Below are 13,710 nucleotides of genomic sequence, written 5' to 3' on the forward strand. Positions count from 1 at the left end.
TTCTTGAGGAAATCTCAAGAAACCCCATAACAGAAAAGTATGGAATACCTTATCCATAAATATCTATTCCATTTGTTTATAATGTACAAATTTAACTCTGTTTTTTAAAGCTGAAATAATCGCCGAAGTCAGAGGGGTTCAATGCTAGAGTAGAATCTTGAACTCTGTCCACGTGTTTATTCATGTAGCTCCACTCCCTATGTCCAAGAATCTGTTTTTGATATGCAAGGCACGTGACAATCTTCCCCACCCTTTGAAATGCATGTACATTATGCATGTATGCATGTACAACCACAAGTTGCGGTTCTAGTTACTTCCAAGACAACTTAAAACTGAAGGCTAATACACAATCCTTAAACTTGTTTTAACACACAGTTGTGCAATACCTAAATCTCCGTACAGCAAGAGCTATTAATTTCACAAAGCTTGTTTGCTCTTTATCGGTCCAATGGATTGCATTCATTTTATGTATATAGTGCAAATACTACAAGAGGTTGAATGTTTCCAGAACCCCAAGTAACTTCTACTCTTTGGCTCTTATTGTAATATAAAGGAACCCTGCCCATGTCTGTCTGAACAATAAACCATGAATTTTATCTTGTGAATTTAAAACCATCATTTATTGCTGTTTTTAAATGGTCTTACAGCCTGGGAAAAGATAAGTTTACTCGCCCTCTAATACTTCTGCAAGAAACAGCAAAAAAATTATTCAAGTTTTAGTAGTCTTTTTCATCATTTTCCCAAAGGCCTTGCACTTAAACAATAAAAAGCCAGTGAGGGGTTTATCACATCACATAAGGGCACTTCTCTTTCCTCAAAAAAATGAATTAAAAATTCCATATTCAAGATACTTCAGTGATGAGCACAGTATAAATGGGAAGATGAAAAAGAGATACCAACTTCAGACAATCTGTAAATACATTTAAAAAAAATAAAACTATAATCTTAGTTTGATCAGCTGGATATTCATAAATTTACTCCAATGTGAGAAATCATTTATCTTTAATACAATTTGCTATTACATAGTCCCAAGTTTAAAATGTAACAAAGATTTCTCTTCTTTCCCCCTTTACACACCAAAAGTGAATACCATACCCCAAGTTTGTACTAGGAGAACAATACTGTGACTGTTCTTGTAAAACATGATTTATTGAGCTGCTTATCCCGCCATACATGGTACAACTGCTACCTTAATAATATATAACAAAACTTTCATGAGCAACAATACTGGCTTTACAGCTACTTTGAGACATTATCCAGTTATAAATCTGAAAAGCACTGTTTTATCCCAACCCTCACAACCAGAAGAGAGTATCAGAGGGGTAGCCGTTTTAGCCTGGATCTGTAAAAAGCGACAAAGAGTCCTGTGGTACCTTACAGACCAACAGACCTATTGGAGCATAAGCTTTCATGGGTGAGTACCCACTTCGTGCGTATTCACCCACGAAAGCTTAAACTTATGCTCCAATACATCTGTTAGTCTATAAGGTGCCACAGGACTCTGTCGCTTTTAACCAGAAGAGAGACTCAAAGTACTGTATGATTAAGGGGGATCATCCATAAAATATTCTTCAAGACTTGGGGAGAGAGAGAAGCAGCTACAGAAATAACCAGGAGAATAGTCATAGAGGGTGGAGAGGGGAAGAACATTAGAATGGCCTTAATGGGCCAGACCAACCATTCATCTAGCCTAGTAACCAATGCAAGGTGCTTCAGAGGAAATGGATCACTTGATAATCATCCTGTTCTGTTCATCCCCTGCAGCCCATTCCCAGGTTCTGACAGTCAGAGGCTTAGGGACATCTAGAGCCTGGGTTGTGTCCCTGACCAAACAATTACATCCTCTCCAAGACAGATGCTCCCCTGAAACTGCCCTGCAGGGCGTGGCTCCCCTGTCATAGCAGGGCAGGCATCAGGCACAACATGGATTTTCACAAAGCAACATAGGAACTGATGCACACGAACTGCATTTTGGTTCATCCAGTCCAGTAGCCTCTCTCTGAAGGTGGATAGTCCCAACTGCTTCAGCAGAGAAAACTCTGAAACAGGCAGCGATGGCCAGGGAAAGTTTCCTCCTAAAGCCCCAATAATCAGGGCTTCGCTTCTGCCCCAAAGCTTGGGGGAGGGGGTATTTACATCCCTTCCAAAGCTCTTATTTAACTGTAATATTTACTTTTATATAGATAAGAATATCCAGTTATCAAGGTCCAATCTCTTTTGAAACCTGGCCAACTAAGCCCTGGCCTCAATGCCATAACCTGCCACCACCACACCCACTCACCCCCTTGCCCCAGTGCAGTCACACCGATAAACATCAGAACTGCCCCCCATGGGCTGGGGAAGCTGCAAATGGCTCGACAGCCTGGTGGTCTGAGCCCTCGGCCAGGATGGGGGTTATCCAGGACCCAGCCCCCCCCTGCTCCAATGGGCGGGGGAGGTCCAGTACCTGACACCTTGTTCCGCTTTGCAGAACAGACGCCCACAGCTCCCTGTGGGACCTGCTGGGAACTGCTGCACCAGAGCGGCGGCGGAGGGGGCAGGACCCGGCGCCCCAGAGCAGGCGGGCGGAGGTCACTGCCCGGGCGCTGGAAGGGGAATGGCGCTGGCGGGGTCACTTACCCGGGTGGTGGGCGTAGGGGCAGCAGGAGCCCGCGGGCCCCGCCGGGGGGTGCAGCGGGGGAGGCGCCGCGGCGGGCATCGTCCCGGGGGTCGCTCCGGCAGCTGCTGCGGTCGCGGCTGCTCTGGCTGGCCGGGCTCACGGCAGCAGCAGCGGCGGCGGCGCCGCCTCCCGCTCGGGGAGGGGCCGGGGCTGGCCCCGGGGAGGCGGCGCGAGAGACACAGCCCAGCCGGGCGGGGCGCGGCCCCCGCCGCTCTTTCCCCACCATCCTCCGCCCCCTACGCTGCTGCCTCTCCCTCAGCTTCGCATCTCCTAGTCACCCGCCACGTCCCGCCTTCGCCCCTCCCCAGTCCGGCCAGTTTATTTAGTGTAGCAGAGAGTGTGGGGCCTCTGGTTCTTACCAGCGCCCAGCACATGAACCTGGCAGGGGCTCAGCAAATCCTTTTACTCCCTGACTTCCCCCAGTCAGCCAAGTCCTCCCCCCCACTCACAGACACACCCCCTCATCCTGGAACACACTAGCAAGAGAAATGGGAGCTACTCCATCACTTGATGTCTTCAAATCAAACCTCCACAGCCTCTGTGTGTTAGCCAAACTCAAGTTATTTGGGCTCAGTACAGGGGTAATGTGTGTGATATACAGGAGGTCAGACTAGATGATTTAATAGTTCCTTCTGGTGTTAAAAAGTCTTTAAATCTCTGGCTCGAGGCAAGAGTTTAAAATGTGCTAGATTGATGCTCCACCGGCCTAACATAAATAGCAAAAACTTTCAACTATATAAATTGTGTTCTTCAAACACCTTCTTACCCACCTATGGCTGACATAGGAGTTAAAAATGGGGGAAGAATTTAGAAAAAATTATTAGGCTGATTGAGCCCCTTAAATTAAAACCCATTCTTTTTCATAACCTCACCCCAAATCTTCTAATCCTGTTTCCCCTCACTCTTCAAACCCTTCTATGTCCACTCCTCAAAACATTATCTTCTTTTTTTTATCCTTTGCACCTAATCTGTTTCACCAGGGCTGGCATTACCTACCACGCAGCCATTTGAATTTAAGGACCCACTGATTCTTCTCGTAAAGCATTCTATTTAGAAATCACTGTGTGTGATACTGCATTTTCTTAATTTCTCTTCTCACATTGTTATTGCTTAGGGACAGCTGCATGAAAATAAAATCTACATTTTAAATTTTAATCATTCCTGATCCACTCCTGTTGCTATAATGCTTTGTTTGTGATATTACAATTGATTGCTGGGGAAATTATTTCAGAACAGGTTTATTACTGCAGACCAGGAATAAGTAACAGGAGCAGATGAACTCCTAAATCAAATATAGCTACCCCATTTGTCTTTATGTACTTTGCTTAAAATATACTACAACTGTCCGTGGATACACAATGCTGCTTTAAAGTTAATCTATTTATTTCCAGCATCTGCTGGGAATTGCCATCTGTCTTCCTGGTGCCCAGAAATCTGGCCTATAGCACTGTACAAATAAAGCTAGGAATGGGGATTCCATAACATGACAATGTTAAAATTAAACTCATCTGCGAAAATACTGGTTACTTGATTTGTATACATGTAGTAGCAGTATTCATTCAAGGCTATTTCACAACTTGCTAGGAGCCCTTGTTATGTCACATTAGGTTTCATGTTTTAACACTAGCACTATAATACAGTCTAAGGCTTGCAGGGAAAATTTGCCAATATTTTTATTACTCTTAGTTCATCATCAACAGTGGGAGTCCTAGTGCAAATACACCACTGGTTGCCACAGACATTTTAAGAATAGTGTCATGTAAGCCTGTTCAGAGCAGATATAACCAATGTGATCCTTAAAACACAAAAACGAGTGCCACCAGACTCCTCGTTGTTTTTTGGACACAGACTAATACGGCTACACCCTGATCCTTAAAACATAGGCAACTATATTAGGGATGCTAATACTGCTACCACTGGATCTGTGGTAACAACTGTGGGAAATGTTTCCAAACTATCCCTCTTGTAGATAGAACTGCAATTAATATAGCATGGCTCAAAAGAAGCATCTCAAACCATTTTACATAAAATAACCAACAGCCAGAAAATTAACCTTTACTGAAGGCTAAAAAAAAAAAAGACTAAAATAACAAATCTTAACTGAATCCCCCAAATGCACATATTTAAAGTTCAATGAAAGTAAACTCTACAGCTTGATTGCAATTGCTATAAAGCTGAAGAAATGTAAACTGAATGTAGCTGTTTAGTACTCAAGAGGCAAAATCTTAAAACCTGTTCAGTAAGATACCAACAACCTGTATTAAAGTCTCCAAGATTATACATATTGCTCAGATCTGACTTATAGAGGAAGCCATATTAATGTATTGAGTAGATTACATTAAATTTGAAGTTTCTGAATAGATTTTAACACAAATAATGAAAGGAGGAGCATTTAATAATATCATAGACCCAAATAAACACATCTTGCAACAGATTAGCTTAACATTAGAAAATTCATTGTCATCCCGTTATTTATGTCAGAGAAGGATTTCAGTTGAAAATCACAGGTGCTGAGTCCACAGGTGCTGAATGAAAAGACAAAACAGATGTGGTTATCTTATGCAGAACAGGGGTAACACAAATTGTAACAAACGCATCAAACCAAATGGAAGCAATAGAAATTGTCAAAATCAAGGTACCAACAAATTCAGGTTATAAATGCTAATACAATGAATGGAACAATTTCCAAAGGGAAGGAAGTGGGCATGCTGCGGGTACTCTGACCTGAACTAAGAAAGAGTAGTATTGTCCCAGAATAATCCTAATACAATCCTGTAGGTAATAATATTGAGTAAATTAAAAAGATCAAAGAAAAACCAGTAAAGGAAACTACCGCTACCATAGCCAGCAATATGACTCGAATTGAGAGGCAAGCTTTTGAAGAATCATTACCACCCAGGGAGTAATAATCATATCATTCTGTACCTCTTGCCAGCATGAACTTGTATTTCAAGTATGCGTTTGAAAAAACCTATACATTCTTTCCTTTTTAAATAGATTTTTAAAATCTAAAATTTTCGATACCAGGTTAAAAAGAGTTTATATTACAGAGGGCCAAGGAGGCGATGTTCAGATCTGGATCCAGATACCTGCAGTTGTAGTGTTGGGTTGGACTTCTGTTTTATACTGAACCAGAACTATAGCTTCTGTCTCAACAGTGCCAAAAGCTCATGAGCTCATAGTCTCCTCAGATTTCAGAACCCACTGGCAGAAATCTTGAGCGATCATCTGTTCTGCATCCTCCTCACCTCAAATCCTGTCTGCTTGGAGGATGGGAGTTGTTTTTATTCATTCTTCCTAGAGCTAGATTAGCCCCCATGAAACTTGTGGACTCCTAGGAAATCAGAAAAAAAAGCCAAAGAAGTCCTAATGTAGACAGGGCTCCAGCAGCTTCCTGAATCGTTAACTCTATATTTATAAACCTAATAGGGTTGCTACTAGCACTAACACCAATTCAGCTGAACAAGTGGGAATATTTTCGTAATATTCCCCAGTGATGACAATGCTTACAGCTGCCACACCTAGGATCCTGCAAAGCTGCACGAGGCTCCAGAATCGCAGGTTGAATTTCAGTTTAGAGTAATTGTTGCATTTCAACTATTATTATAAGGTGCAGAGAAACTTGTAGTGCTTCTTGCATTCAGCAATGGTGTGTAGCTATACTGTAAAGTTTCTGAACCCACAACTATGACTCTGTCTGCTTCCCTTTTTGTTCTGGAATGGCAAGTCGTTGCATTAGCAATGACATTCACCTGGAATTTTACTTATGGGGAGGAAATACAGAGCACGGTAGTTTGGACAAATTAAGTAATGTTAGCTTCAAGTATCGTCCTCTTAACAAATTGCCTTGTTTCAGTTTTTCAGTCGCTGAGATAATTAATCAATGTCAAATCAGGATAATTAAAAGTTAAAATGTAGTGATGCTCTTGATCGTAGAAATATTATAAATGGCAACATTTTGATGAGGCTGGAGAATTCTCTCTAATTAAGCTTTTGGAAATGACTAATACATTATTTTAATGAAGCCTCGTCAGAATAAAATGAACAGAAATTGTGACCACTTGACATTCTCTGCTCTTCCAGATTGTGCCTCACATCATGTGGCTTGTGTGTTGTACTGAAACATACTGGTTTAGGACTGCTGTCTCCCTGGGAAACTCACAGAATGAGACGTCTCCCTCAGGACAGATATCTCAGTGAGCAACATTTTATAATAAAATAATAATAAATTGCATACAATAATACCTTCCATTCAAGGATGTCAATGCTCATTATAAACATTCATTATTTAAGCCACACAACAACCCTGAGGTGCTCGGATACCTCGGTGATGGGTGACTTTAAAAGAAAACTCTAGATAGATAGATATTATCTCGGTTTTACAAACAATAAACTGAAGCATGAAGAGATTAAGTAACTCAGTCAAGGTCACACAGCAAGTCACTGGCAGAATTGAGAATAGAACTCAGGATTTTGACTCTCAATCCCTTTGAGCTATGAGACTCTATTTTGTTCCCAAGAGAAAGATGTAGTCCAATAAACGATTCACAGGCTTGCCACTCAGGAAGCCTTGAGTTCTAATCCTAGCTCTGAGAGAGGCTTCCACAATGATTTGGAACAAGTAGCCCAATTGCTCTGTCTCTGTTTCCCCAGCTTTAAGAAGGGGGAGGGGGAATAATGATACCTACCATCACAGTGCTCTTGGGAGACATCTTCTTAGCATATGCACAACGTGCCTCAGTGTCACGTGACCAGGATTCATTACCAAATGTGGTCCTCTGGTTGGCTCATGAGCTTCCTTGGCTTGGGCCGGGGAGTGCGACATGAACACTGATCCATGCCCCTGTGTTGGGATACTTAATGTTGTCAAAGCATTTGAAGATGAAAAGTGCTACATAAGTGCTTTTATTATATAAATCAAGAAAAACTCTCAGCAGCATTTATTGCCTTTCTTTATAGGGCAAGAGTGCACAGGTCCAGGACTCTGGGCAATCATATATGAAAACGTGGTCAGTGGTCCCAGGGAATTTACAACACAACAGTGTTTTCTGATATCAGAGACACTGATTTTGGATAACATTTTCAAAAGCATTGGGCTAGATTTGTAAAGGTGTGTGAAAATTTTACCTGCTGTGCATTCATCTAATTGCTTTGTTTACTTCATGTTCTGATGTAAATTATAAAGGCACCTTCGGGGAATTCCTTATGGGAGACAATGCTTTTCACTGGTACTAATGGCCATGGCAGTAGAGAATTTACTTGCGACGAGCACAAAAGTGATGTTGGCAGGATCACAGTTTAAAAAATGACCATTTGTAGTGTGTGCAGGACCCCAGTCTGGAGTTACTGATCGCATGTAGGTTTTCCTGTTATGGATCCAGAGTATGATTAAAAATAAAAATAAAAACAAGAGAAAGAGAGATAGACGGGAAAACATAAATCACCAGACCAGAAATTGTAACAGAGCCTTTCATCTCTACGTCATTTAATCTATTGCAGTTCAATACTGATGAAGGGTTCTGACTCCTGCCAGCTGGTGCCTGATGAGGTAGTTAGGTACCAGCAACAGGCCAGAGGGGGAAACACTTTCCTTGTTTCCTGGGCATCTCCTCAGCAGCAGCAGCTTCTTTCTATTACCTCAGCTCTGCCTTGTAGCTGCCATTGTCCTTCCCATCCCCCTGTTACATAATGCGTTCTCACTCACCTCATGCACAGAAGTCAGACATTGTGGGAAATCCAATTCCCTGTCTCCCCCAGAGTAGGCTCCCTAAGGGAAGGAGATGGGGCAGGGAGTTCATTTTTATTTACACAGGCAAGTGGGCTGCGATCCTGCTTGCCAACCCTCTGAGGTTGCTCTGATGACTTCTGCCACAGATTGTCATGAGACCAGTGCCTCCAGCCACATCTCCAACCAGGAAGTAGAAAAAGGGCTACAAAGTTGCAGATTCAATTTGAGAAACACTCCAACTATTAAAAAAAAATTTATTGTAACAAATACGCCCTGGTTGGGGATTTTCTGTACCTTCTTTAGCAACATTTGAATTTTGTGTTTTGGGGCAAGATCTACTCTCATTAATACTACTTATGTCATATATAGTGTCTTTTATCTGTAGATCTCAAAGCACTTTATAAAAGATGGGTAAGCAACGCTATCCTCATTTTCCTCCCCTCTCCTAACTGACCTCTCCTCTCACCGTCGTCCACTCCCTCCCCCCCAAATCATTTATCACCATCACATTGTTCATTCTCTGTGTTATATGCCTTTCCCCTATCCTTTGTCTTGTCTGTTTATATCACAAGCTGTTTAGGGAAGAGATTATTATTCTGTTTGTATAATGCCTGGCACAAGTAGGGCCCCATTTTTTGTTGGCCCCCTAAGTACTAACATAATAAACATGACTAATACTACTAACAATTTTACACATGGGGAAGCTGAGGAACACCGAGATTGTGGGTCTAATTGCCCCTCCCACAGGAAAATCTATGGGCTATGACAAAGGGGGTAGAATTTTCCTGGATGCAAGCCTTGCAGAGTTTTCTCCCAATCATAATAAAAGGCAAGTGCAACACAAAGAGCGAGATTTGCCCCTATAAACATTTAGAGTTTGTTTAGGTTAGAAAAAGAGGTTGAGGTTAGGCCAGGGTTACCTCATACGTGTTAGCTAACCTGGACCTTTACCTTAATGTAGACCCAGATTACTGCTTAGATTCCATAAGGACCAGCTAAACCAAGGTAACCTGCACATACACTACAGAAAAGACTGGTTAAGTCAGTGTTTGGTAACCTGGTTTAGTTAACCCCAGCCAAACATGGACCTCTTTTCCTAATTTAGACAAACCTTTAGGAACCCCTTTGATAAATGTATATTATATTATTTTGTTCTATGTGCTATACGGTGTTATCTAAAAAAATATACTGTAGGCTTTTGCCTTTGTTTCAGCCTCAGGCATGTGAATGGGAAATATGTGGGCTGTTTCTGTTTGAATCCATTACAGTATGGAACATTAGGTTTCATGTCATTCCAGTCTGGAGGAGAAAAGGCTGCTTTTAAAAACAGATCTTCTCTAACAAATTACAATTAGCACAAAGAGATTTTTTTTTATTTTGTCATTGACATCATCATTCCACAGCCAAAGTAACTTGTATTCAGCTATGTACTTAGGAAGAAATTGGATGTGGAGGGGGCAGGTATTAATTTGCAAATTACATCATATGACAAAGAGAGACAAATCCTCCAATAAAATTACATTGTAGTGAAGAATGTGACAGAACCAAAGATATTTGTATTATACTGACCAGGGCCAGAAACCCAGAATTTGCATAAGTGTTATAATATATATTTTTTAAAAGATAACTGGAGTATAATTCTTTTGAGAGGTCATATTAGCAAGAGAGCTTAAGAAGAATCATGTGATGACACAGAATCCTTGAGATGTAACTACATTTTTCATGTTTGCCTTGGCAAAGATTTAAACACACACATGTGAAATTGGACAAATGCTGCCCTCAGTTATACCCTGTGGTACACTATATTTAGAATGTGTCAGATATTTTTATATCTTTTGACCTCTGTAATGCTACATCAATAACATCTGATTCATTAAAGAAACCAAATCATTCCAGTATATGGTGAGAGGCAGCACAGCCTGGGGGAAGGTGTTCTGGATTCAGAAGGTATGTCTACACTTATGGCAGGATGTGGAGTACATACTTTGCATGTCCTCCTAGGATGGGTATAAATAGCAGTGTAACTGGTGAGGCACTGCTTAGGCAGGTATAGTACATACACGCCAGAACCCTGGGATGTACACTCTCCTTGGCTCTCTTCATGCCCAAGCAGTGTAATGGCCTGCTGCCAGAGTCTTTCCCAGCTGCCTTCCCCCAATCAGAGCCTTTCACTGATGCATGTAGCTACACACCACAGTATGGACACAGTCTGCTTTTCACTGTGGTGTGTAGCTAAATATACCCTACACGCCTCCACAAGTGTAGACAAGGCCCCAATCAGGAACGGAGTCTATGTTCTATTCCTGGCTCAGGCACTGATCTGTTACATAACCATATGGCAGTCACTTCTTCGCTCTGTAGCCTCTGGACAGCAATCTGAACTCATATGCAGTGGCCAGGTAGACAGGAAAGTGCGAGCCCTGCGAACTTTTGAATATTTCTGTTTGCCCAGCGTGGAGCTCCGATCAGCACGTGTGGTGATGCAGTTAAAAATCAAAATAAAGAAAGAGCTCGACACTGTTGTGTCCATTTATTCTGTTCTTTCAGCCAAAATCATTTTAAAAATCTCCAGACAGACGCCATAGCAGGCATGGACTGGAGGACCAAGCTATCCCACAGTTCTTGCAGTCTGCATTCTTGGCTGAGCTCCAAATGCTTCTAGGGTCAAACACAGTGTAAAACAATCCTCTCTTGACTCTTTTACATGTCACCCTATCTTTACTGAATGCTGCAGATAGACCCGATGCTGCAGCACTCCATCAGCGTATTGGCACATGGGGCAGTGCAAAAGGACTGGTAACCATGCTGACTAGCATCGGTGAGGTCTATCAAGGTGCCTGGCCCTAATTTTTCCTGGTAGATGGTACAGTATGGCTGATAACCATAACAGGGGCTGAGCTCTGTCAGCCCACACCCTTCATGTGATTCAATTGCCCTGGACTAGCAGAGGGATGCTGGGCCTCTCCTACACACTCCTTACTGTCCTGTCTGGACTATCATAGCAGCTGGAGGCTGCCTTCCACTCATTTCTCACTAACAAGTCAGTGTGTCTTATTCCTGCATTCTTTATTACTTCATCACACAAGTGGGGACAAAGGCTGGGAAGAACGGAATCAACAGGTGGGGTTGTTGCAGGAGCACCCTGTGAATAGCATACAGCTCATAATTTCTGCAGGATCTGACACAGAGCAGCTGCACTCTCTGATACAGTGGTTCTCTAGTACACTTGCCCATATTCTAGCCAGGACTGATTCTATTTTTAGATAGGAGGGATTGACTCTGGGAGTCATTATGCTCATCTTTTACCAATTTATGGATTGGTAGATGGTACAGTATGGCTGATAACCATCTCTGCTGTCATGCAAAGCATGCTGCTGTGCTGTGCTGCTGCTCTGAATCTCCTCTGTGAGGCATCTAGTACACATACGGTGACAGTCACAAAAGGCAAAACAGGCTCCATGATTGCCATGCTATGGCATCTGCCAATGATTTTTGCCCCATCAGGCACTGGGATCTCAACCGGAAAGATTTAATGTGTTTAGTGTGGCCGCGCGCACTCGATTTTATACAATCTGTTTTACAAAACTGGTTTATGCAAATTCAGAATAGTCCCGTAGTGTAGACGTACCCTGTGTCTCCGCATCACCTTCCACACTTTGTCTTGTCTCATTCGACAGTAAGATCTTGGAGGGAAGGACTGTTTCCTGTCATGCGTATCTACAAAGCCTAGCACAATAGGGCCTCACTCTCCATGGGGATTTCTAATAATTATATTATATTACAAAGTTCCCCCAAGTGTTACAAGGAAGATGGAGCCTCACATCCACCAGCAGTTGTTTTTCTACAGGATTCAGATGGCGCTGCCATTCCATAACTGTTAAAGAACACTGCTACAGTGGACTATTAAGGTTGACTATTTATACTATACTGTGATGAATACTGTCGTGGGTTGGGTTAAACCTCATTTGTACTCTTGGGTGTGATGCCAACCCTCATTTCAGGTAGCTGTAGGAGACAGTTAAGCAGCTCCTATCTAAAACAAAGGCATATGTGAGTCCACCTAGGAATTTGGACCAAGTGGGCAAAGTGCTTTTGCTGGGCATTTTTTGGGTAGCAGTGTGTGTGTGAGTGAGAAGCAGGAGAGAAAGAGAAGCAGACAGAAAGCCAAGTAGACAGTAATAATGTCAGATAACATCCTGGAGAGATGCCTTCTTTTGTTTTGAGGGGAACAGCTCCTTTTTCACCTGACCAGGGACTTGAACCCTGGACCCTCAGATTAAAAGTCTGATGCTCTACCAACTGAGCTAGCCAGTAATAGCAGGGCAGGTAACACAGCTTTGAGAAAGTTAAGGGTCTTTTTGGCATTGAGTGCTAACTTGTAAGTCAGGTTTGGAACAGCAAGCAAAGATGCTGTTTCCTACTATTTAATTCCTACTGTGTTCAGGGAAACAGGACTTTAAGTATAATCTTTGTAAATAAACAAGCAAATACCTCACTGTATAATTAATTTCTCCTCCTAACTGGAACAACCCACAACACTCCAAACTTTGCTAAATGCTCATGTCCAAATACTTAATAAGGGACCAGCCATACTATCAGTGTGTTTTTTTCAAAATGAGATGACCCAGTTTTATCAATTCTCACACATCTATCACAAGTCTTGTGATATTTGGTGCTTTTCTTGACGTCTCAGCCCCTGGAGTCCTGTGATTACATGAGAATCTCAGGTTTCAGAGTAGCAGCCGTGTTAGTCTGCATCCGCAAAAAGAACAGGCGTACTTGTGGCACCTTAGAGACTAACAAATTTATTTGAGCATAAGTTTTCGTGGGCTAAAACCCACTTCATCAGATGCATGCAGTGGAAAATACAGTAGGAAGATATATATATATACACAGAGAACATGAAACAATGGGTGTTACCATACACACTCTAACGAGAGTGATCAGTTAAGGTGAGCTATTACCAGCAGGAGAGAAAAAAAACTTTTGGTAGTGGTAATCAAAATGGCTCATTTCCAGCAGTTGACAAGAAGGTGTGAGGAACAGTAGGGGGGGAAATAAACATGGGGAAATAGTCAAATCGGACAGTCTCTGTGTAAAAGAATAAATGGACACAAATCAGACATCAAGAATTAAAACATTCAAAAACCAGTTGGAGAACACTTCAATCTCCCTGGCCACTCGATTACAGACCTAAAAGTCACAATGTTACAACAAAAAAACTTCAAAAACAGGCTCCAATGAGAGACTGCTGAATTGGAATTAATTTGCAAACTGGACACCATTAAATTAGGCTTGAATAAAGACTGGGAGTGGATGGGTC

The 13,710-nt window shown here is 42.1% G+C and overlaps 1 protein-coding gene and 1 non-coding gene across 2 annotated transcripts in view; both read right to left on the bottom strand.

The window, feature by feature from the left end:
- Window positions 1-2,931, bottom strand: part of DCLK3 (doublecortin like kinase 3) — a 44,836-nt gene extending 41,905 nt beyond the window's left edge. The window contains exon 1 of the mRNA XM_039526180.1: window positions 2,620-2,931. Coding sequence (XP_039382114.1) covers window positions 2,620-2,698 — 79 coding nt within the window. The 5' untranslated portion in view covers window positions 2,699-2,931. The remainder of the gene's footprint in view (window positions 1-2,619) is intronic.
- A 9,695-nt stretch (window positions 2,932-12,626) lies between these two features.
- TRNAK-UUU lies at window positions 12,627-12,701 on the bottom strand. Its single transcript has one exon. It is a non-coding gene; the product is annotated as a tRNA-Lys (tRNA).
- Window positions 12,702-13,710: the final 1,009 nt, after the last annotated feature.

This window comes from Mauremys reevesii, linkage group 2, assembly GCF_016161935.1.
Source record: "Mauremys reevesii isolate NIE-2019 linkage group 2, ASM1616193v1, whole genome shotgun sequence".
In the NCBI taxonomy this organism is placed as follows: Eukaryota; Metazoa; Chordata; order Testudines; family Geoemydidae; genus Mauremys; species Mauremys reevesii.